A 26,272-nucleotide genomic window follows, 5' to 3' on the forward strand; every position below is an offset into this window, starting at 1 on the left:
TATTTACCACAGTAAAAATTTTAACTAAGACATTTAAAAGTACTTATTGTTCACTTCATTTAAAATAACAATAGGGGTTGGGGCGCCTGGGTGGCTCGGTCAGTTAAGCTTCCGACTTCAGCTCAGGTCATGATCTCACAGTCCGTGAGTTCGAGCCCCACGTCGGGCTCTGTGCTGACAGCTCAGAGCCTGGAGCCTGTTTCAGATCTTTGTCTCCCTCTCTCTCTCTGCCCCTCCCCTGTTCATGCTCTGCCTCTCTCTGTCTCAAAAATAAATAAACGTTAAAAAATAAAAATAAATAAAAAATTAAAGGTAAGCCTTTAAAAAAAATAAAAATAAAAATAAAAATAAAATAAAATAACAATAGGCGCGCCTGGATGGCTCAGTTAGATGAGCATCAGACTTCAGACTTCGGCTCAGGTCATGATCTCACAGCTCTCGTGGGTTCAAGCCTCATTGTCAGGCTTTGCACTGACGGCACAGAGCCTGCTTCGGATTCTCTGTCTCCCTCTCTCTCTGCCCCTGCCCTGCTTGTGTTCTATCTCTCAAAAATAAATAAACATCAAAAAATTTTTAATAAATAAAATAATGATAAACCCACTATACCGTAACAAATATTTTTATGAAAATAGTATTTTCAAAGGCAAAACATTTGGCAAGAAGAATGTCACTGTTTTAATATCTTTATTAGTTCCATCATTTGTGTAATTTCTGGGTCTATAACTACCGATCCATGTTTTCCTCATCATGGGATGTATTTTCCTACTTTCTAGGTGTTAGACACCTAGAAAAAGGCAGTTTCATTGAAAAGAAAAAGCAAGATGATTTTATTCTTTCATTTGTAATATGTTTCATTCATTCTACTACCACTTTTTAATGGTTTTACAATAAAATGAGTCCATCTTATGACTCAAAATTTTATATTATTAAATCTTTAAGTAACATAAATATAACAATACAAAAATAGAAATCTGTAATTCTAAGTAATATAACCTTACAACAATACAGTAACTATTTTATGTTCATTTCTTATCTCAATGTACATCTAAAAAATGAACTCGGGCCTTTTACTGATACAGAAATAAAGCTAAGAGTAATGAGAAATTTTCCCACACCATAAAAAGGAAAACTGTATTTTAGTTTCATTTCTTTTTTTCACTTGTAATGTTCCTATATCAAAGCAAAAGGTTTTAAAGCCAACAATAACAATGGCAATAATAAGTGTTCCTATTTTAAATGAAACACAATGGTTATTTGATTGAATAGAAATGTAATCTTTCTTTTTCTTTAATGTCTATAGCTGTTGTGTTATCAGTTGATTGTATAATTAGCCTTCATACAAATGTATCATCGGTTCACTTTAACATGAGAGCCTTGTTACTGAAAGGAAAGAATCAAATTCTTCAAACTTACTGTTTTGGTGCCATGCTTTAGAGTTATTTCATGAGAGTCAGGAATCTTTTGGACAGGATTCTGAAAAAAGAAAATTCCATGACATCAATGAGTAACCAATGTATTTAGGGTGTGGGGGGGAACTACATACTACATCTACAGGAGACACAATTTTTAAAAATAGCATCGCTAGCTTTTTAACACAAAGTTTTAAAAAAAAACAGGAAATGAAAATTGTGAAGATAGCTTATTTCTGCACTTCTAGATAAATTACAATTGTTGAGCTGATAATAAATTTATATTAAATCTCAAAAAAGATAAACCCAAGAAACTTTTTAGGTTGTATGAAACCATAAGGTCCTCTCAGCATTCAAAATATTTGAAGTCCTCTCTTCACTGAAAATTGGGCATAATTTAAAGTGCTTATGTACTTAATTTAAAATAGGCAACAGGGGCACCTGGGTGGCTCAGTTGGTTGGGCATCCGACTTCGGCTCAGGTCATGATCTCACAGCTAATGAGTTCGAGTCCTGCATCGGGCTCTGTGCTGACAGCTTGGAACCTGGAGCCTGCTTCAGATTCTATGTCTCCCTCTCTCTCTCTGCCCCTCCCCCACTTGTGCTCTCTGTCTCTCAAAAATGAATAAATGTATAAAAAAAATTTTTTAATAGGCAACAAAATCTGCACAGGGTAGATATATACCTTTCAACCCTTAAAAGTTTATAAAACTAAAACCTCCCGTTCAAAAATGACACAAATAAGGAACTGAGTCATTTACTGACTCAGTTAAATAAATAAGCATTTATTTAAAGTGAGATTATACCAGATGGGTAGCATTAGACATAACCTCTACCATTCTCCCTCCCAAGAAGCATATGGTCTGGGGAAGAGGAGGTGGCCAATCAGTCTAATTCAATATAAGAAATGCTATGGTAGACCGGGGGTATGGGCAGGATAACTGAGGAAGAGAGAAGATGGATGCATAAATCAGACATAAGGGGGTCACAGTGATAATCTGAGCAAGAAGTTTCATTGTTTAGTCAAGTTTCCATTATCCAAGAGGAGGGTAATCATACTCAAATTTTAGGGCCATTCCAAATTCATGTTAGGATCATCTTGCAATCTACTTAACTAAATATGTGCAGTCTAACAGACTTTGGTCCCTGTCTCCCCTCATTCTTTAGCATCCTTGATGAATCAATCGCAAGTTCTATTTCATCATAAACTTTTCTCCTGCTATGGCTCTTTCTCCTCAGCACATAAACAATTAAAGTACTTCCCATATTACACACACACACACACACACACACACACACACACACACACAGCAATTTCCCCCACATTTACTGCTGTATCATTATCTTTTTCTTTGCAATTAAGCTTCTTTATATGACAGTTTTCACTCAAATGTCTCTACTTCCTCTCTTCCTTCTACCTCTATCACTCAGGCACGTGTTCTTTTATTCCTAATGCCTAGCACAGTTCTTGGCACTTAAGAGACTGTCTGTAAATATCTCATGAATAAACAAACACGTCACTATAAATGCCCCTGGACACTTTTCAGAACTTAACCTGCATAACTGACCTTTCAACAACATAACTACTTAACTATTTCTTCCATCTTGAAATTGTTCTCTCCTGGGAGGAAGCAGCCTAGACAAGAAGCCAGAAAAGCTAGGGTTTTTATTTATATGTTTATATAAGGTCTAACATTTTTTAACATTATATTTTATTTTTAAATAAGTTATACATCTAACATGGGTCTTGAACTCATAATCCCAAGACCAAGAGTTGCATGCTCTACTGACTGAGCAAGCCAGGTGGCCCAAGAAAAGCTGGGCTTTTTAATCTAGCCCTGCCGCTCCTTAACCTTGTCATAACTCCAGGATAGTTATGACTCTATTTCCTCATTTGTGAACTGAGGATAACAGCACTTGCCCTTTAGGTTACTGGTAAGTGGTTTAAGCCATATAATGCAGTGTTGAGCACAAAGTAGGTACTCAATAAATGACAGCCACTGTTTATCCTTAGACTTACCTCCTACCTCTCTGGTCATATCAACTTAATCTATTTCCAGGTTTCTCTTTCTCCTTACCAGGCTAATTCCTACTCATCCTTTAAGACTCAATTCAGATGTGACCTGCTACTGGAAGCATTTCTCAACAGTTCAAACTCTGGGTTAAATGGCCCTTCTAATGCACTCTCATGTCTCAGATAAGGAGACAACCTCTCCCTATCTCTATCATAGAATTTATCAAAATCCGTTATAATTTTTTTTAAACTTTTTCTTTTAAGTAGGCTCCACGTCCAACATGGGGCTTGAACTCATGACCTTGGGATCAAAAGTTGGATGCTCTACCAACTGAGCCAGTTGGTAGCCACCCCCAAAATCCACTGCAATTTTTTACCTATTTCCATCCCAACCACTCCCTAACCAAATTGCAAAATGGACACTTCTCAAAGATTGTGTATATCTATTATCATCTCTGGATCCCCAAACCACAAAACAGATGGTGGATGGCAGACACACACAAAAGTGTCTTGGAATTAATTAATAGCCTAATATCTACCTTGTAGATCACACTAGATTGTAATTTTTACTTTACCTTTAAACATTGATGTTTGTGTCCATAAAGAAGAGCAGATGCTATCCACCAGATCAGCCAGGTAAGCGACACTCAGGGATAACTGAGGTTTTCAAAAAGTAAAACCTGAGGTGCCAGGGTGACTCAGTCGGTTAAGCATCTGACTCTTGGTTCTGGCTCAAGTCATGATCTCACAGTTCATGAGTTTGCGTCCCACACTGGGCTCTGCACTAACAGCACAGAACCTAGTTGAGATTCTCTCTCTCCCCTCTCTCTCTGCCCCCTCCCCAATTCTCTCTCTCTCTCAAAATAAATAAACTTAAAAACAAAAAACCGTTCACAACCAAATGATTATATCCCAGACTAAAAAACAGATGTAAAGCTACAAGTTTAGGGGTGCCTGGCTGGCTCAGTGGGTACAACATGCGACCCTTGATCTCCAGGTCACGAATTCCAGTGGGGAATATACAGTGTTGGGTGTAGAGATTACTTAAAAAAAATTTTTTTTAATAAACTTGCAGGTATAGAGAAATAAAGGCAATTTTGTTTTAGACTGCCTGCATCTGAGAGATTACTATAATCTATTACCACCACAGTGCATTTGAGAAGGAGATTAGGAAACCACAGGCACTGAACAAGAACCCTAACCTCACAGTAAGTGCTGGAGAGTTTACAGTTTATTTCAAGACAAGATGTTACGGTATGCTTTACTATGCTTTGGAAAGTACTGCACATACCTTGATTTCAGAGATACCAATATTCCAACACAAATTCCAAAATAATTTGAAAGTCAAACAAATGAATTCTGGACTACCCCTATATTAAATTGTAAGCCACTGCTCCCTTTGCAGTTGACAATATTTATAAGCAATAAAAGCTCATGCATAAGTACTAAGTAAGTACTCTTGCAGAAAACAGGAGAATAGTTCAAATGTTTCCCTTCAAGAAGATTCTATTATAGTCAGTGTCTCATTTCATAACTAATTACTTTTTCATCACTCAGGAAACAGAAACACTGTCACCAAAAAGAGGGATGAAAATTATTTCACTAAATTCAATGCACAATATGCCTATATATAGACAATTTCTGACATGTCAAGTAAAAACTTACAAGAAGACAGAACAATTTAATATTTACATCAGCAGTGAATTAAATGTTTAAATAAATGTTGTTTACATTTAAAATCAAAGTTTTACTGGAAATCATGTAGGGCATAACTCATAAAAGGCTCATATAACTGGCACAACTAAATCATCTAGAATAGTAGCAATCCATCTTTTAGCAGCATATCACTTGATGGTGACTGTTCTTTTTCCAAAACTTCTACTAATGGCTTTTTGAAATATGGCTTAGTGTGAAATTTGCTCTAACAGTAAAATATTTTCATGATTTTCATGCCAGGGCACACCATAAGCTACGAGACTTCAATGAAGTCATTTATAATAAGAATTCATAACAAGAGCTAGTCTTAATGGAAGAGGGGAAAAGATACCAGCTTTTGTTTTGGTTTAGTTTTAAATGCCAACCAAAGGATTATTTCCCAGGCTCTTTAGTTTGCCCTCAATAACAACGATAGCAAATATATCTGGAATAACATGAGCAATTCCATCTGACACACATCCTTAAAGTGTTTTCAAAAGACTTGCAAAATAACCTTTCCAGGGTAAAGATGTCATAAGTTTAAGAAGTTGTATATGTATGGTACTATAAGCCATAATCAAAAGTCTACCCAGTAATAACGATCTGCCACAAAGTGGCTATGAATTATGGGGAGAAACTGGGGAGTGCTAACCAGGAAATTGAAAAGGAGTGCTAAGTTCTCCCAGAAAGTATTTTGTAAATAGTTGCCAGTGTGGTATCACAGAAAACCAAAATTAGAGTCTATTCTAGTAGAACTCTGGAGATCCAATAGAGTGACTTAACAATAGTTACTCATCATCACACATTCACTCAACAAACATTTATTGAGTAGTTAATTACATACCATATACCAGGGACTACAGTTAAAGATTTAAAAATAACAATAATAAAAATAACAAAGACTCAGCTCACAAGGGCTGTCAATCCAATAAAGCAAAACTAACTGACAGGTAAACAAATGGGAAACACTAAAATGTTTCAGATGCTGTGACAGAACACACAGGGTTCAGTGCTCAATTCCACTCTGCCTGGGAAATAAGAGGATGATTAGAAAAGACTTTATAGAAGAGATGCTTGAGATGCCTTTGGAAAAATAAACAGAGGTTCCCCAGGTGAATGTGGAGGGCATCCAGAAGAGCATAAGACAAATCCTGACAGTTACTGAACTGCAAATAATTTTGCCTAGACAGAGTTTACATTGCTGGGCAGGAAAGGAAGGAAGGTTGTGTGTGTTGTGTGTATATACAATTTTTGTGTGCAAAAAAATTTTTTTCTTACCCAGAGAGTTAGAAGCCAGATTGTATACAATGCCAACAATCTGAAATTTAAGCTCTGAGCCTTGTAATTTGATAAGATTTGAGTTTTCAAAAAAATCACCATGTTATTCTGTTCTGCTCATCAAAAGAATCAAGGGGCACCTGGATGGCTCAGTCGGTTGAGTGCCCAACTCTTGATTTCAGGTTGTGATCTCATGGTTCGTGAGATCGAGCCCCACATCGGGCTCTACACTGGCAGTGCAGGGCCTGCTTGGGATTCTCTCTCCCCCTCTCTCTCTTTCTCTGCCCCTCCTCCACTCACATGAGCTCTCTCTCTCAAAATAAATAAACATTAAAAAAAAATTTTTTTAAAGACAGAGTCAACACAGTGAAAAGGCAACCACTAGAATGGGAGAAGATGTCTGCAAATCATATATAAGGGGTTAACATCCAAAAAAACAAAACTCCTGCAATTCAACAACAAAAAAACAAACAACTCAATTCAAAAATTGGCACAGGGCCTAAATAGATATTCCTCCAAAGAAGAAATACAGATGACCAACAAGTACATGAAAAGATACTTTACTAATCATCAGACAAATGAGAATCAAAACCACACTGAAATACCAGTAACAGGATAGGTATTATTTTAAAAATAAGTAAATAAGAAATGTTGACAAGGATGTACAAAAAAATGGAACCTTTCTGCATCGCTGAACAGAAATGGTACATCTTCTATGGAAAACAGTATGGTAGTTCCTCAAAAAATTTAAAATAGAATTACTTTATGATTCAGCAATTCCCCTTTAAGTATATACACAAAAGAACTGAAAGCAGGGTCTCCAAAGATGTTCACAGCAGCATTGTTCACAACAGTCAAAAGACAGGAACAACCCAAGTGTCTACTGATAGATGAATGAATGAACAAAATGTGGTATATACATACAATGGAATATTATTCTTTAAAAAAGGAAGGAAATTCTGACACACACTACAACATGGATGAACTTGGAGGAAATAATGCTGAGTGAAATAAGCCATAAAAAGAAAAATATTGCATGATTTCAATTATATGAGGTATCTAGACCAGTCAAATTCATAGAAAGTAACATAGTGGTTACCAGAATTGGGAGAAAGGGGAAAATGGGGAATTATTGTTTAATGGGTATAGTTTCTGCTTTGCAAGATGCAAAAGTTCTAGAGACTGAGTATACAACAATGTAACACTACTGAACTGAAAATTTTTAAATGGTTAATACTGGGAGCACCTGGGTGGCTCAGTTGGTTGCACGTCCAACTCTTGATTTCGGCTCAGGTCATGGTCTCATGGTTTGTAAGCTGAGGCCCCATGTTGGGCTCTGCGCTGACAGCACGGAGCCTGCTTGGGATTCTCTGCTTCCCCTCTCTCTGCCCTTGCCCCACTTGCGTTCTCCCTCTCTCTCTCAAAAATAAATAAATAAGCATTTTTTAAAGATTTAAAAAATGAAATGGCTAAGATTGGGAGATGGGTAAGGGGAATGGATGAAATAGGTGATGGGGATTAAAGAGTACATTTATTATGGTGAGCATTGAGTAATGTATAGAATTGTTGAGCCACTATATTGTACACCTGAAACTAATAAAAATATTGTAAGTTAACTATACTGAAATTAAAATTTAAAACTTAAAATTTTTAAATTTTTAGGGGCACCTGGGTGGTTCCATCGTTTATGATCTTCAGCTCAGGTCATGATCTCACGGTTCATGAGTTCGAGCCCCACATCAGGCTCTGTGCTGACAGCTCAGAGACTGTAGCCTGTTTAAGATTCTGTGTCTCCCTCTCTCTGCCCCTCTCCCACTTGCACTGTCTCTCTCTCTCTCTCTCTCTCAAAAATAAACATTAAAAAAATATTTTAAATAAATGACTAAAAATAAAAATGGTTGAGATTGTATATTTTATGTTATATGTATTTTCCCAAAACTAAAAAGAAAAAATTGTTCATAGATATAACCCCCATAAGCAAACAAAAAGATTAAACGATGCATAATATTAAGCTTGAATACTTCTTAATGTTCTAATAAACATTAGGTAAGCTTCAAAATAAATAATTTATCAAATGTTTAAAATCTTCCTCTAAAAATATAAAGTTATATGTCTAAAATATTGCAGGAAGGAAAGACAATTTCCTATCGAATTCTCACAGCTGGTTCCAATCCTTCAATGAGTAGTGTTCCCAAACCACCTCTAAATTACCCTCAAACAGTTTATGCAAGCTGCAACCTTGAAGAACATTTCCAAGAAACACGACTTAAAAGTACATTGTTAAATAACTTTTTATACCTATGTGAGGGCTGAGAAACTCAAAAAGGATAGGTCATTTTTTTTTAAGATTTATTTATTTTTGAGAGAAAGCACAAACAAACAGGAAGGGGCAGAGAGAGCAGGGACAGAGGATCCAGAGAAGGCTCTGCACAGACAGCAGTGACCCTGACGCAGGGCTCAAACTCACAAACCATGAGACCATGACCTAAGCTGATGTCTGATGTTCAAGTGACTGAGCCACCCAGGTGCCCCAAACAAAGAATAGGTCATTCTTATATTTTATCAGAAATTATATTATTTTTTAAAACTCCATGACATTCTCAACAAACACAAAGATGACAATTTTATATGTTTATCATACAACAATGGCAGGTAATAAGCCAAAAAGATTTATACCAGAAGACACATTTATTTTCAAAAGCTACCATGAACATATGCCTTATCATTCCCTGACAGCCTAAAATTTTATGAGTATTTCCACACTTACTCTTATTGTTATTTCTGAAGACTTGAATCTAGACAGGACTCTGCACCTAACTCTACTTGTAATCCTCACTAAGCCACTCAATTGTATAGAAATTTAGCTTTTCCACTTATAAAAGTGATAGAGTCAGACTAGGTAATTCAGATCATTCTATAATGACATGGTTTACCTTAAACTATTCACATCTTAAATTATGAACACTCCCCTATGTCACTGAAAAGTGCTTCCCTGACTTCTAGCTTCTTCACTTCTCTCCACTTGCTCACTACACCATGGAATTACTCTTCCTAGGATGTTTTTCATGGAAAAACAATAGCTCTCCATTGGCGTTAGTAGTAATCAATAACTTTTCACATCATTCACACATTTTTGTTTTAGAAATTTTCTGCAAAGCATAAGAGACTCTTAAAAACTGAGAACAAACTGAGGGTTGATGGGGGTGGGAGGGAGTGGAGGGTGGGTGATGGGTATTGAGGAGGGCACCTTTTGGGATGAGCACTGGGTGTTGTATGGAAACCAATTTGACAATGAACTTCATATATTGAAAAAAAAAAAAGAAATTTGCTGCAACATTTGACTAAACTCTTGATCCAAGTTAAGTTTAAAAAAAAAATTAATGTTCTTAACAAGTTTCTGGTCAAAGGATACAGACTTTCAGTTATGAGTAAGTTCTGTACAGCATGGTAACTATAGTTAATAATACTGTGTTGTACACTTGAAATTTCCTAAGAGAGTAGATATTAAGTGTTCTTAATAAAAAATAAATAAAGTAGCTACGTGAGGTGATAAATATGTTAGTTAACTTCTTGACTATGGTAATCATTTCACAATTTATACATATATCAAACCATCACATTGTACTCCTTAAATATAAACAATTTTTGTCAATTACACCTCAATAAAGTTGGAAAATAAATATCATTGGGGGGAAAAAGACTGAGGTGCCTGGCTAGCTCAGTCAGTAAAGCATGTAATTCTTGATCTTGGGGTCAGTCATGAGTTCAAGCCTCCCATTGGACATAGAGATTAAAGAAAAAAAAATCCCTATATAATTAAAAAGCAGAGAGTTTCTTGTGAGATACTAATCTCTAAAGGGCCTAGCAATATTGTTATCGTTTGCAGTGGTACTTTTTTATTTATTACTTATTAACATACATATTCAGAGCCCACCCTTACCCACAGCATTAACCACTCTGGGCAGGAATGGAGAGACAAAGGAGTTGGGCTCGCGGGGCAGGGGGGAGCGTGGTTTGTGGGAGAGTGGTGTAAGAGAATTAAGAAGGAACAACCTGGCTTTCTTAGAACACCTAATGAAACTCCTCCCTCCTACTCCTTCACCCCCACCGAAGAAGGCTTTATTTTACAACTATAAACAAAGGAGAATTTCACTTGTTCAGACTGAGTCTCTGGGTTTTACCATTTGTCTTATTCCTAAAAACAGGCCCACCTCCACCATGTCAGTGGCAAAAATGTACACACCATTCTCAAACCTTCACAACTTGAATTAATTATCCACTCAAAGCCTCAAGTCCTTAGCCTCCTGTCTACGAAGAATTCATGTTTACCAGAATGATTCATTTGAGAAACAAAGCACAGAGTTGCTGTGATGACCAAATGAGTTAATGTGACAAAGTACTTTATAATTATAACCCAATATAAGTAAGAAATTATTATGAGCCTACGGCTACAAAGGTTTTTTTTTTTAAAGTACACATTTCAGAAACTGCTGGAGACCAGGTACAAAATGCCTTGAGATAAAAAAGTTAAAAAAAAAAAAAAGAAATTTCATCAAGTTGCAGAATCTCAGATATGTAGGGCACAAATTACTTCAACACAGGTTATGTACTGTACTATTTTGAGTCATGGTTAATATTTCATATCTGTTTTTTAATAAAAATTGAGTTATTGCTTGGACAATCTTTCTCTATTTGGTTAAAGATGCACAGACTTTACTAACTTTAAATACAAAAAGGTGCCATGGTCTCAATCCAATTGGGTAAGAATTAACTTATTTCGGAAAACAAAAGAAGCCTGAGCCATAATAAATTTTTATGAAGCTTACCTGATACTGAGATATCTTTATCCTTTTCCTTTACAGGTCTTTTAAAAATCTTACACTGCAGAATAGATACCATATCTGATCATATCTGATTTAATATAACTTTCCATATGGGTGCCTGGGTGGCTCAGTGGGTTAAGGATCTGACTCTTGATTTCAGCTCGGGTCATGATCACACAGTTTGTGACTTCAAGCCCCGTGTCGAGCTCTGTACTGACAGTGGAACTTGCTGAGATTCTTTCTCTCTCTCTCTCTGTCCCTCCCCCACTCACCCTCTCTCTCTCAAAATAAACATTTAACTTTCCATACATGCAAAAGCATGTATATGCTTCAACAGGGACAGTGAAAATTAGAAACACCTTAAAAGCCAATCTATGTTCTCTTGGAACAATTCTACAATTCCAGCTCTAGCCGTTAATTATACATCCAATTCATCCTATCAAATACAGAACTTCATACCTACCATAATGTCTAAAGCCACCAACAACCAAGTATTTAAATTTTTTTTAAGTTTATTTATTTATTGAGAAAGAGAGGGGTAGTACAACGGAGGAGAGAGAGAGCAAGCGAGCACAGGGGAGGGGCAGTGAGGGAGCAAGAGAATCCCAAACAGTCTCCAAGCTGTTAGTGTGGCGCCCAACACGGTGCCCAGCACAGGGCTTGATCTCACAAACCCTGAGATCATGACCTGAGCTCAAATCAACAGTCGGTGCTTAACCAACTGAGCCATCCAGGTGCCCCACAGCCAAGTATTTTAAATCGCCTTTGGGCATTTCTTGCTAAAGAACAAAAGCAGATTATTTACTTGCCAGGTCCCCATTAGTCTTTAAGATCCTTGAGGACAGGCACTATGTCTTACTTGATTTGTGTCTACAATACTTAACAGCATACAAATACGAAATATATCTTCTTAGGTATATCTCAGTCGGTTAACTGTTCAACTCTTGATTTTGGCTCAGGTCATTATCGCACAGTTCGAGTGTTTGAGCCCCACATCAGGCTCTGCGCTGACAGCATAGCGCCTACTTGGGATTCTGTCTCCCCCTCCCTTTGCCCCCCACCTCAAAAATAAACACACATTTAAATATATATATTCTTAACTAAAAATAATAAAGATTACCTACTAATGACAGCTTGTTTTTAAAAGAAAATAAATAAAGGGGCACCTGGGTATCTCAGGTTCAGCTGAGCATCTGACTCTTGATAGCAGCTCAGGTCATGATCCCAGGGTTGTGGGAGTCTCTCTCCTTCCCCTCTCCCCTGCTCTCTCTCCCTCTCTTAAAAAAAAAAAAAAAAAAAAAAAAAAAAAAAAAGACTCCTTGGGCTTTTGGATATCATATAAAAAAATAAATAAAACAAAAGAAAATAAGTATGAAATCTGTGAGAAAAAAATAATACACAATCATGTTTGTACTTATCATAGTGTGTTTATATATCCTTCTGTTTTTTTTAGTATTTCTTCAATGTTTATTTTTGAGACAGAGAGGGTGCAAGTTGGGAAGGAGCAGAGAGAGAGAGAGAGAGAGAGAGAGACAGAGAGAGAGAGAGAGAGAGACAAAGCCAGAGGATCCAAAGCAGGCACCATGCTGTCAGCACAAAACCCAACTTGGGGCTCGAACTCACAAACTGTGAGATCATGACGCAGGCGTCTATAAATATAAATATATATTTATATTTATATTTACATTTACATTTGTATTTATATTTATATTTATATTTATATTTATATTTATATTTATATTTATCTTTCTAAAACATAGACATATTAGGGCACCTGGCTGGCTCAGTCGATAGAGCATGAGACTCTCAATCTTGGGATTGTAGGTTCAAACCCGACATTAGGTGTAGAGATTACTTAAAAAAATAAAATCTTTAGGGGCACCTGGGTGGCTTAATCTGTTAGGCATCCAACTCCTGATCTCAGCTCAGATCTTGATCTCACGATTGTGAGTTCAAGCCCCAAGCTGAGCTCCACACTGGGTGTGAAGCCTACTTTAAAAACAAAGCAACTTTAGATAAATAAATAAAACATAGAAACATATTTATTAACTATTTATATTTCATGTCTACTCTTTAAATTTTTCTGTGTACTTTCAAGATAAAATTTTCGAAGCCACAGGCAGACTTCATAAAAGCTGTACCTAGTAAATACTTAGATTCCCAAAATAAGGAAGATACAGATACTATATTCATAAGCTCAGAAACTATGAAAGGTGCATACTTGTAAACAAATAATTATATCACAATTATGATCATTTTATCATGGTTGTGACAATAACAGAAGAATGCTCTATATAAATCACACCCAAAAATGAGCCCAAAATGTATCAAAGACCTAAAGGTAAGAAATAAAACCATAGATCTCTTTAAGAAAAGGGAGTAAAACTTTGTTGACCTTGAGTTAGTCTTCTTAGATATGACACCAAAAGTACAGGCAACAATAGAAAAAATAAATTGGATTTCACAGAAATTTAAAGTTATTGTACTTCAAAGTACACCATCAGGAAGGTTGACGGTACAACCCACATAATGAGAGAAAATATCTGAAAATCATATATCTGATAAGGAACTTATATCCAGAATATATAAAGAACCCTTATAATTCAACAGTAGACAAATTAAGCTAATGGAAAGAGGAAAAAGATGTGAAGAGACATTCCTCCAAAGAAGATATACAAATGGCCAACAAGCACATGAAACAATGCTCAACATCACTGTTCTTTAGAGTAATACAAATTAAAACCACAATGAGATACCCCTTGACACTCACTAGGACAGTTATACACAAAAAGACAAACAATAACATGCATTGGTGAGGATGTGGAAAACTGAATCCTCAGAGACTACTGGCGGGATTTAAAATGATGTGGCCACTTTGAAAAACAGTTCCTCAAAATATTAAACACAGAGTTATCATACAACCTAGTAATGTCCAGTCCTAGGTATAAACCACCCCCCCAAAACAAAAATATACATCCATACAAAAACTTCTGCACAAATGTTCATAGCAGCATTATTCACGACAGCCAAAAACTATAAACACTATAAATACCCCATCTCCATCAATTAATGAATGCATTTTTTAAAATGTGATATATGCTACAATGGAATACTGTGTAAAAAGGAATGAAGTACTGATATATGATACAACTGAAAGGAACCTAGAAAACATTATGCTATGTGAAAGAAATCAATCACAAGACCACTTATTGTATTATTGCAGTGATATGAAATGTGCAGAACAAACAAATCCATAGTTAGAAAGTAGATTAGTGAATGCCAGGAACTGGGGGTAGGGTAGTGAAAAGAGAAAAGGAGATGGAAATTAAAGAATGCAAGGTTTCTTTGGGGGAGCATGAAAATGTCATAAAATTAGGTGGTAATAATGGTTGCACTCCTCTGTGATTATACTAAAACTCACTGAACTGTATACCTGAAAATTGTGAATTTTAGTGCATATGAATTATATCTCAATAAAGCTGTTATAAAAATATACAATAGGCAGGGCGCCTGGACAGCTCAGTCAGTGGAGCATCCAACTCTTGATTTTGGCTCAGGTCATGATCACAGGGAAGTAAAATTGAGCCCCACATCAAGGTGTGTGCAGAACCTGCTTAAGATTCTGTCTCTCTTTCCTTCCACCCCTTTTCCCCAGATTGTACGCACTCTAAAATTCTTTTTAAAAATCTATTCCTTTGTTAAAGAAAAAGAATATAAAATAGAGCACCTGGCTGCTCAGTCAGTAGAGCACACAACTCTCAATCTCAGGGTCCTGAGTTCAAGCCCCATGTTGGGCCTGGAACCTACTGTATTAAAAAAAAAAAAAAAAAAAAAAGAATATAAAATAATAGAGGAATATAACTAATACAGGGGTAGCATAAAGAAGGAGGTATTAAACTCTATTTTTGTGAGTCAATGAAGGTTTTTACAAAGAGAAAATGCTCTCCTTTTACAAAGAGAAAAGCTAGATCCATAAAACTAAAAAGGTTATTTCCTGATGAAGGAGACAGGTCTGCTACAATGTACCTACAAGGATCAATGCTTACACAGACTGGCAAGTGAATGGAGAGGTACTAAGTGCTGGTCAGCATCCAGAGAGAAGGAAAAGCATACTGGAATGCATGAAACAGTTAATCACATTCAAAGACTTCATACTTTACATGGATGGGGCATGAAGTAAGTATAAGACAGAGGCAAGAGCTGACTCTTGAGAAGCAGGATAGGTTACAACCAGAGGTAGAGGAGAGTGTAATGGTTAAGTACATGGACTGTGGAGTAGATTCCCTAGATTCAAAAGCTGGCTCCAACGTTTACTACTGGGTGGCCTTGCGGAAGTGACTTAGCATCTGAGTGTCAGTTTCCTTATCTGTCAACAGAGGATAATAGTACGAGGAGGATTAAATGAGTTATTTCACCTTCAGTGCTTAGGACACTGATGCACAAAAGAAGCATCCACTGTCAGAATATTATTTGGTGCTAGATTTGGGCATCTACTTATTTCTTTATCGTAAATCAAATAAAAGCATACTGCAGAGACAGAAAACTGTGGCTTAGCAGTGAATTCCTGGCTTATCGGAGCATCGCTTTCTATGATAGTAAAAAAATCAAGAGCATACCACTAACTTCTTCATTTAATCAAAGAAAACATTTAATCCCCAGTTATACTCTGCAAGGCTCTTGGGATGCAGAAGTGAATAAAGACTCCCTGACTCTGATCCAGATCAGTAGTGAAATGGCAAAATTACCAACCAACAGCTGCCTGGTAGGCTATGTGAATCAACTTGGTGGTCTTGGTCTTATTTCAAATTCACAATTAGCTGCACTTCTAGCAGTCAGCACAAATAATATGAACAAAATATCTTTCCAAATAAGGACCAAGGTCTATAGAAGAATAAAGAAAGTAAGCTCTGTTGGAGCTGCGTCAATATGTACTTATATGCTACTCTGTCAATTTGGCACTTAAAAATATAAAATTTATTCAAATGTAAACCTTATAATCATGGTAACAGGAAAGTACCTAATTCTACCAAAAGACAAATTATATCTATTTTGGTAAATATTCATGATTTTCTAAAAATTATTTATAATAGCACTTTTTTAAATTATAAGATTAAAGCATTGAGAAATCTTCTCAAAATTGACACATGTAAATCTCCCACTTTTACTCATGTAAATAGAAAGGGTGAAAGATCAAGAGAGCTGTTTCATTTTCAAATACTGTATTTATACCTACTAAACTGAAAAAAGTTTGTGCCTTTTCTGTGACTGTCTTAACACTTAGAGGAGTATAAAAGCTAGTTACATAATCCTCACTTTTAATACTTACTAGTTTGGGCGCATCAGTGGCTCAGTCAGTTAAGCGTCTGACTTCGGCTCAGGTCATGATCTCACAGTCAGTGAGTTAGAGCCCCACATCAGGCTCCGTGCTGACAGCTCAGAGCCTGGAGCCTGTTTCAGATTCTGTGTCTCCCTCTCTCTGTCCCTCCCCCACTCACACTCTGTCTGTCTTTCTCTCTCAAAAATAAATGAACGTTAAAAAAAAATTTTTTTTAAGAATATTTACTAGTTGAGAAGGCAGGAAAAAAAAACGAGATCAATAAATAAAGCAACCCAAAGCAAAATTTTGTTTTCTTTTGTTTGTTTTTTTTTTCTGTTTTTGTAAAGACTCTATTTAAAAAAATAAAAGTAAAATAAAAATAAGGACCCTATTTTTTTATTTTTATTTTTTTATTTTTGAGAAAGAGAGAGAGAGAGAGAACAGAGGGAAGAGGTAGCGGGAAAGAGAGAGAGAATCCCAAGCCAAATCCGTGCTCAGCAGAGAGCCCCATGCAGGGCTCGATCCCACAACCCAAGGATCATGACTTGAGCTGAAATCAAGAGTCAGACACTCAACCAACTAAGGCACCAGATGGCCCCAAAGCAACATTTTTAAAAAATAAACTGAGTGGGGCACCTGGTTGACTCAATCAGTAGAAAACGTGAGCACTGATCTTGGGGTTGTAAGTTCAAGCCTCACATTGGGTATAGAGATTACTTAAAAATAAAATATTTTTTTAAAAAATTAAATTAAAAATAATAAACTGAGAATAAAAATGGGGGAAAAATTAATTACACTAAATTAAGTTAAAGAAAAAAAAAGCTTTAAGGTAAAATGAAACATGAGTGAAACAGAGCCAAGAAGTGAGGCATATGTAGGCAGATGTTAGGATCTAGAAAGAAAAGTGAAATGAAAACAAAAGATAAAAAAGGAAGATTCCACATAGATAAATAACAAGTGAAGGACACTGGAAAGGCCAATACAACAGTATTTTTTTTTAGTGCCAATTATAACTGTATTAATAGAACTCTGGAGTGTGAATAATTCAACTCTCAGAACCTAGGATCAAAAAATATAAAGTGTGAAAAAAAATAGCAGTGTTATGAGCAGAGAGAGAAGGGAGGGAGCAGAGAAGAGGATGGGGTCACCTTTCCAACTAAAATTTATGACAGTATAACATGGCATCACAGACTCTATAGGACTAACTTCAGCAAAGATTATTAAGAGAGCTGCTTATGCAAAAAATATTCAAGGCCTTCATCAAATTTCTCAAAGTCTCTAAATCCTATGATATTCAAATCATTTATCACCCTTGTCAATTTTCTTTTTTTCCCTTAAGAACTGGTATAACTCAGGACACCTGGGTACCTCAGTCAGTTGAATGTGTTACTCTTGACCTCAGCTCAGGTCATGATCGAGGATCACAGGATGAGCCCCACATCAGACTCTCTACTGAGCATGGAACCTGCTTAAGATTCTCTCTCCCTCTGTCTTTCTCTCTCTCTCTCTCTCTCTCTCTCTCTCTCTCTCTCTATCTCTCTCCCTCTCCCTCTGCCCTTCTCCCCTACTCACCTGCACACTCTCCCTCTAAAAAAAAAAAAAAGAAAAGAACTGGTGTAACTCAACTAGATCCTCACTTGACAGTGGCTTTGCGTAGAGAAAAGGACATCCCTAACATTACTTCCATACACTTAATGACATTTTACATCTGTAAGATTTTCAATTCACTGCACAAATTTACCAGAATAAATACTTACATATTAAAATAACTTGTAATTAAGGAGACTACAATCAGTCAGTTAAAAAGTACCTCCTGCCTTCCTCATTGTACTTACATTAGGCTTTGCATAATGTAATTTGCATAAACTGGTCTATCTTTGCTACTACACACTGACTACTGCAAATAAATAAAGTGGTTCATGCCAACAGTGCCATTCACATTACAATTACATAAAATATTCGTCGGGGGAAAAAAGCCACTGCTCAAAGGCAGAATGGACACATATTAGTGACTCTTCCCGGCAGCCGCCTGAAAGGATACAAAAGCCTACCTGGCAATGGGAGCTTAAAAGGACTGCAGCCTTTTGACAAAGGAATTGTGCCAGGACTAGCCTGGCAATGTGAGGGTGAGTATTGACTCCCAAGCTTCTAAAGAATAATGGTGATTACATCAGAAGCTAGCTTTAACTCAATGAAATGTTTAGGGTAAGAGAGTAACTATGACCACAGCCAAGGATGGCCATTCACTGACCAAATATTCCTTGAGCATCTACTACGTGCCAGGTACTAGTCAACCCACTGGGGATACAACAATAAAAGAGACAATGTAACTGCCCTCATGGAACCTATACTACTGTGAGGGGAAAGACAACAAACCAGTAAACAAAAAGTGTCAAATAAAGTAAATACAACAAAAGCAGTGTCAGGAAAAGCAGTGGAGTAGAGAGGAGGTACTTATATAACAAGGTGGTTAAAGAGGTAACACTTACACAAAGATCCAAATGAGGTGAGGGAGTTACCTAAAGCTCTCAGCGCTATTCCGTGTATAGGAAAGAGTAAATAGGCCCTGTGGCAGAACGAGCACAGCTGCTTAAAAGAAAAGCGGAAAGGTCACTATGGGCCGAGAAAAGTGAGCAAGACTGGGAGTGCAAGGGGATGAAGTCAGAAAGATGTGAAGAGGCCAAGTCATACAGGCCTTAGAGGTCAAGGCAGGGAACTTGGATTTCTTAACATTGTGACAGGAAGAAACTGGAGGGTTTACTGACAGGAAAGTGATAAGGGAAGCAGAGAAGTGACAAGACCTGATACACTTTTAAAAGTTTGGATTACTCTGGTGATGAGAGAAATTTAAACTTTCTTATTTGACCTTATAGACTTAAATCTTAAATTATAAAGAGACTATCCTTAATACTCCTGCCACTATCATGTAGTTACTCACCGAAAAAGCTTAAAGATACAAAAAAAAAAAAAAAAAAACCTGTAAATATGTCTGTTATAATAGTGTCACATCACAAAAGAATATGAAAATATTTTCTGCATTATTCTTTAAAAAGTAATTATTCCAGCATTTATCTCAACCTAAACTTCACTTATTCCAATTTCTAAAAGACATTGTTTATAAGATTCTTTTTTTTTCTTCCACTATAGACAAGACACAGTTGAAAAAAATGGAGTTTTGCCAAAAGCCAAAATGTCTCTATTGCCCCCTAGTGCCCATCTTAAAGAATGAAGACCTTCACACATTTGTGGTTTGGAAATGGAAAGGAACATTCACTGGATTTTGGAATAGAGCTTGTAGCATCCTCTGCTGACAGAATCTTGTAGGTGTAATGAAACTGCTCTGTTTTAAGGAACATAAATTTCCTCTGAAGTTAAAATCATTAAGCTTCCTCGCATTGTTTTTTTTAAGACTTTTCTCTCTAGTCCACTGCAATTTAATTAAAATTGGTCATTAATCAAATATTGGTAATGATAATGAAAACAATGATAAAGCCCAGCAATTGTGAGTGCTTAGTTATGTGTCAATCCCTATGTTAAGTGGTTACTTAAATCATCTCATTCTCATATCAACTTCTGAGAACTAAAAGAGAATTTTTACCTACTTTTAATTCCTCAACCTTTCCCTATGCATGAGGGAAAGAGACTGACTGATACAGGTGGCTGGCAATGACCAAGGCTAAGGGGATGAGAAGCCTCAGACCAGAAGGCAGAGAAGCACAGTGGTGACCCAAACTTGGACTCTCCATCACAGAACGTGCCAGCCAGGGAGTCAGAGAAAGTTCATGGAAAACAGGTGCTCACAACTAAAAAGTCACTGTTACATCCAGCCTTTAGTTACAGTCATAAAAATGCAACTTTCAGTTTTCTGGGGTAATGGGAAAGAGGATAGCAAGGATAATAAAAATCCTCAATAATCCCAAAGCCTCCACTTAATTATAAGTTACAACTTGCTTCACATTTAATTAAAAAATCAAAATCAGGCACAATAGATATGGTTTAAAAATTGGGGCACCTGGCTGGCTCAGTGGAGCATGCAACTCTTGATCTCGGGGTCATGAGTTCAAGCCCCATGTTGGGCATGGAGCCTACTTAAAATAAAAAGTCTAAAAAAATAAAATAATAAAAAATGTTTTTTACCTTTTTTCTCTGACCCCACCTACTTGAATTTTTGTTCACTTATTAAATTCAAAGAAAGATACTACTAATAATAAATCTTCAAATATTAAATAGTTCTAATTAGTTGACAGCTGGTGTAGTCTGACAAAGTTGAGTAATGGTTTGCATACAATTTTCAGATGCATTCTACTTGAAAGAACAATCCCATTATCATCGTAGAGAAGTAAAATGGAATAAAGTAAGAATAAAAAAGCAAGCTTGTCATCAGAAGAATTATGATATACAACATTAACATTCCTGATCCAGTGACCTCAGCAGTGACACGAGACCAACTACTAACAGGCCACTGATATAAACTGAATATAAAAAAAACAACAAGATGAATCACAGCTAGGTGATATAGTTTTTAACGTACTTCCTGATTATGTTCTCTCATAATTTTCCTTCCAATTATACTGCTAATCAAAAACTCATTGTTTGGGATGCCTGGGTGCCTCAGCTGGTTAAGCATCTAACTTAAGCTCAGATCATGATCTCATAGTCCATAGGTTCGAGCCCACATTGCGCTCTGCACTGACCTGACCATGCAGAGCTTGTTTGGGATTCCCTCTCTCCCTCTCTCTCTGCCCCACTTGCACACTCTCTCTCCCTCTTAAAATGAATAAACTTTAAAAAGAACTCAATCTTTAAACTTTTGTTGACTAGAAGGGGGCACAAAGAACTATTTGGGTGTTTGAATGGTGCCTAAACACAGAATATGAATATACAATTATCAAAACTTACCAAACTAAACCCTTAAGCTCTGTGTACATTATTATATATAAATTACACCTCAATAAAAACAATCACCTTTCCTTTTGGTTTTGTGAGACTGTTTTAAGAAGAGAAAGCTGTAACTTTTTTTGCCTCATTTGACAGGTTCATAAGGAGTTAGACTCTGTACAATTAAATAAATATCATTTGACTCAGGGAACAACTTCTATATTATTAAACTATTATGCGACTAAATTGTAAACGTAGATAAAATAATTAAAAAATAAGTCAACTGTAAACTAGGACAAGGCAAATATAATGATTCTTCCAGAAATAGGTGTCTATATATATTTCTATACTCACATTACCTCTGTTCACTCCTCTAACCCCTAATTCCATTTTCCATGTAAAAACGAACGACTGCTATGTCACAAAGAGAGAACACTCTCAAATGTCATGAAATGAACTGTTCAATTATAAAAACAAAATACACTCAATTTCACTTGACAAATGTTTACTTTGTATGCACTATATAAAGGACATTACACTGGAGCTTTGGAGAGTTTTAAAGAATTATGAACCATTTATATACAAGTCCCTGTACTTGAGATCATTAAACATGATTGCAAAGTGGAGGCAGAGGAGTTAAGACAAGCATATAAATAATGATTTAACAAGGACAATACTTTGTGTTTGCTACAGAAGCAGAAACCAAGCCTGTGAAGGGAAACATGCAATTGGAATCTGGAGAGGCTGCTTGGAGGAAATTACATGTGAAATGGCCCCTAAAGGCTAAACAGAATTTTAACAAGCAGAAACTAGAGGAATGGAAAGGAAGCATTACGGTTTTGATCAGTAGCAACTCAAAACTTCGTTAGAGAGAATTAATGGGCAAACAGGAATTGGTGGAGTATGACACATTTATAAATAAGATCTTACATATATTTGTCTATAGTGATGAAAAATTAGATACGTCCTTGAAAAAATATATCCTGAGTTACTGATACAACTAGTGCTAGATGGGAACTGAATTATATGTCAGTTGCAGAAAATAATAAAAGAGAGCGGGAAAAAGGTAAAACTCCTCTTAAGAAATAATATCATAAACACAATTGGAAAAAAATGCTTATTTTGTTTATAGGTATAACTTGCTTCACTACAGAGACACATTTCCCTAAATTGAAGCATTTAAAATACACTTTCTCCAAAATGGTACCTGCTAGGGGAGAAAGGGGAGTTGTTATTTAATGGGTTTAGAGTTTCAGTTTTGCCAGATGAAAAAGTTCTAGCAATCTGTTGCAAAACAATGTGGATATAGTTCACACTACTAGACTATACACTTTAAAGTAGGTAAGATGGGGGCGCCTGGGTGGCTCAGTCGGTTAAGTGGCCGACTTCGGCTCAGGTCATGATTTCGCGGTCCGTGAGTTCGAGCCCCGCGTCGGGCTCTGTGCTGACAGCTCAGAGCCTGGAGCCTGTTTCAGATTCTGTGTCTCCCTTTCTCTGACCCTCCCCCGTTCATGCTTTGTCTCTCTCTGTCTCAAAAATAAATAAACGTTAAAAAAAAAAATTTTTGTAAGTAGGTAAGATGGTGAATTTTATGTGTGTTTTACCATAATAAAAAAAATTGGCATGTGAAAATAAACTCATACCTAAGGTTAAAAAAATTAAAATTAAAAATTAAAAGTAATGAAATAAATTACAAAATAAAATGTACTTTCTCTGTTAAGGAATCCTTCTGTAAAAAAAAAAAATAATTAAAAATATAAAAATAAATAAAATTTTAAAATTTTTAATATTTTATTTTTATCTTAAATTTTCTTTAATGTTTTATTTATTTTTGACAGAGCACAAGTGGGGGAGGGGCAGAGAGAGAGGGAGACAGAGGATCCAAGGGAGGCTCTGCATTGATAGCAGTGAGCTCACTGTGGGGCTTGAACTCATGAACTGTGAGATCATGACCTGAGCTGAAGTTAGATGTTGAACCGACTGAGCCACCTAGGCACCCAAATAAAAAAAAAAATTTTTTTAAGGAATCCTTGTGTAAAGTTTTATAAAAGTCCATTTCTATACCTCCATTTCCCTTGTGAATATTTCAATGCTTCTCTGTATAAATGTACTTGACAAATACATAGTTGAACTTGACTAAATCTTGGCCAAGGCTAGTGTTAATGGAATCTTTCTTTGACAAAATGAACCAAAAAGACTGCAACTCATTTTTGAAGAGAGAACAGTACAGTAACTAAACAGCAAGATGTAACAGACACAAAAGAATTCAAATGAAATTTGTGCATGCTAATATAGTAACCAAATCCTAGGAGTTTAAAGATTGCATTAAATTTAAAATTAAAAATTTTAATCCATAAATTTTATCCAAATCCATAATTTAAATTTTAAATTTAATCCATTTTAAATTTTATTTAAATCCATAAATTTTATGTCTTCTGTTCCTTTGGAGAAAGGGAGCTAAAATGTTTAAGCTAATACATTTACAATGAACAAAATAAAATCAAGTAGAGTCTATGTCATACAATATTAAAGGACTATTCACAATGACTAAAAAAGTTTTTTTAAAGTAAATAATTTGTCATTACTCTAATTGAAAGCACCAAACACTGAATATAAATTGATGCTCACTACAGAGTTATTAATTGGCTCCCCCCCTCTCCACATTATCCATCCTTTGTAATGGAAGCACTGAATTTTAGCTACAATCCTGGCTTCCTAAAGGAAATTATTATATTTCTCATGTGAAAGATTAAGTTCAAAATCAGTACCCTTCTTTATCCCTTCTGCCTTCCTGCTGACAAAAATGAAAAAACCATGGATATAGCTTGAGCATACATCTTGAAGTCCACATATTGAGGATGGCAGAACAAAAGGAAAGAAGTAACCTAAATCTATGGTACCCTGTACCTGCAAAGTAGTTCTGGTCCATTTTACTGTTGATTGCATTTATGTGAGATAGAAAAAAAAGTCTTCTATCTTGTTTAAGCCATTGTATTTTCCACCTTGTCAGCATCACCCAAATTACATAATACAGAATTCCTCCCTTAACCATGGTTTCACTTTCCTGTTTCAGCTACCCGCAGTCAACCGTGGTCCAGCAGCATATGGTCAGGTCTAATGCAGCCTAACACATTGCAGCATAATGCCTACGTCATTCCCTTCACTTCACTTCATCACATAGGCATTTTATCATTTCACATCATCACAAGACAGTGAGTATTTTGGAAGAGACCACATTCACGTAACTCTTATTACAGTATATTGTTATAATTGTTCTACTTTATCATTAGTTGCTGTTAATCTCTTACTGTGCCTAATTTATAAACTAAACTTTACACAAATATATATATATACATACATATATATACACATGTATATAAACATTAAAAAACATTTAAAAACATTAAAAAAATTTTTAAATAAGGTACAAAAGGTTCCTTTTAGTTTCATTTTTAGATGTTTCTAAATTTTTCTTAACGTTTATTTATTTTTGAGACAGAGAGAGACAGAGCATGAGCAGGGGAGGGTCAGAGAGAGAGGGAGATACAGAATCCAAAGCAGGCTCCAGGCTCTGAGCTGTCAGCACAGAGCCATACGCGGGGCTCGAACTCACAAACTGTGAGATCATGACCTGAGCCGAAGTCAGACGCCCAACTGACTGAGCCACCCAGGTGCCCCATCATTTTTAGACGTTTTTATTAGAAATCACTTTAAGGGGAGCCTGGGTGGCTCAGTCAGTTAAGCACCCAACTTTGGCTCAGGTCATGATCTCAGTTTGTGGGTTCGAGCCCTGCGTCGAGCTCTGTACTGACAGCTCAGAGCCTGGAGCCTGCTTCTGATTCTATGTCTCCCTATCTCTCTGCTCCTCCCCTGTTCATGCTCTGTCTCTGTCTCTCTCTCTATCTCTCAAAAATAAATAAACATTTTTTTAAAAAAAAATTTTAAAGAAACCACGTTAAAATTTTTTAATTCACTCTCTGCTATATATTAAAATAGGTGACCATCATGATAAATAATAGTCACCATTCTAAGGGTTCCAAATACATTTATTCACTCATTAAATCATCTACACAATTCCAGTTAAGTATTTTATTAGTCCTATTTTACAGAGAAGAAAAGACCAAGAGAGGTTAAGTAACTTGCCCAAAGTCACACAGCTTGAAAGTAAAAGCTCCATGAGGCTCCAAAATCCACTCGCTTAATCACTATTCTATACTGCCTCCCTGTATCTATATTTTGTTTCTTTTTATTGTCTGGATTACTATTATAGTACTCCAGTTAACAGCAGAAGCTGGGAGACAACTTAAGTAGCTATTGCTGTTGGAGTGATGCTGGATTCATTAAGGTGGTAGTAATGGAGATGGACAGAAAAGGAGAGATCTGGCTGGAGATAGAGCTAATAAGACTTGGTAATGAATTGGACGTGGGGTAGGAAGGAAAGAGGAATCAATGATGGTGACTAGGTTTTGTGACCTATCCATCAGCAAATGTTTAAAACTCTGCCTCCTATGCTTTATGTAACTTTATTTATGTTACTTGTTGTGGTTTTTTTAATGTTTATTTACCTTGAGAGAGAGAGAGACAGTGGGGGAGAAAGGAACAAAGAGACAGAAAGAGAGAGAGAATCCCAAGTAGGCTCCATGCTGTCTGTACAGAGCCCAACACAGGGCTCAATGTCACAAACCGTAAGATCATCATCGGCTGAGCCAAAATCAAGAGTCAGATGCTTAACCAACTGAGCCACCCAGGGGTCCCTATGTTCCTTGCTTTTCTATTTTCCTTCATTCTTCCTAACTTATGCTTTCTTATAGCATTTCACTTCATTAAGTCCTTTTTGGAACAAGTTAAGATACAAATTT

General features: G+C 36.2%; 1 protein-coding gene across 1 annotated transcript in view; it reads right to left on the reverse strand.

Moving 5' to 3' along the window:
* WDR70 (WD repeat domain 70) overlaps positions 1-26,272 on the reverse strand; it is a 294,191-nt gene that overhangs the window by 238,544 nt on the left and 29,375 nt on the right. Inside the window, exon 6 of the mRNA XM_015067612.3 lies at positions 1,414-1,473. Within this exon, the coding sequence (XP_014923098.3) occupies positions 1,414-1,473 (60 nt within the window). The remainder of the gene's footprint in view (positions 1-1,413; positions 1,474-26,272) is intronic.

This window comes from Acinonyx jubatus, chromosome A1, assembly GCF_027475565.1.
Source record: "Acinonyx jubatus isolate Ajub_Pintada_27869175 chromosome A1, VMU_Ajub_asm_v1.0, whole genome shotgun sequence".
Classification (NCBI taxonomy): domain Eukaryota; kingdom Metazoa; phylum Chordata; class Mammalia; order Carnivora; family Felidae; genus Acinonyx; species Acinonyx jubatus.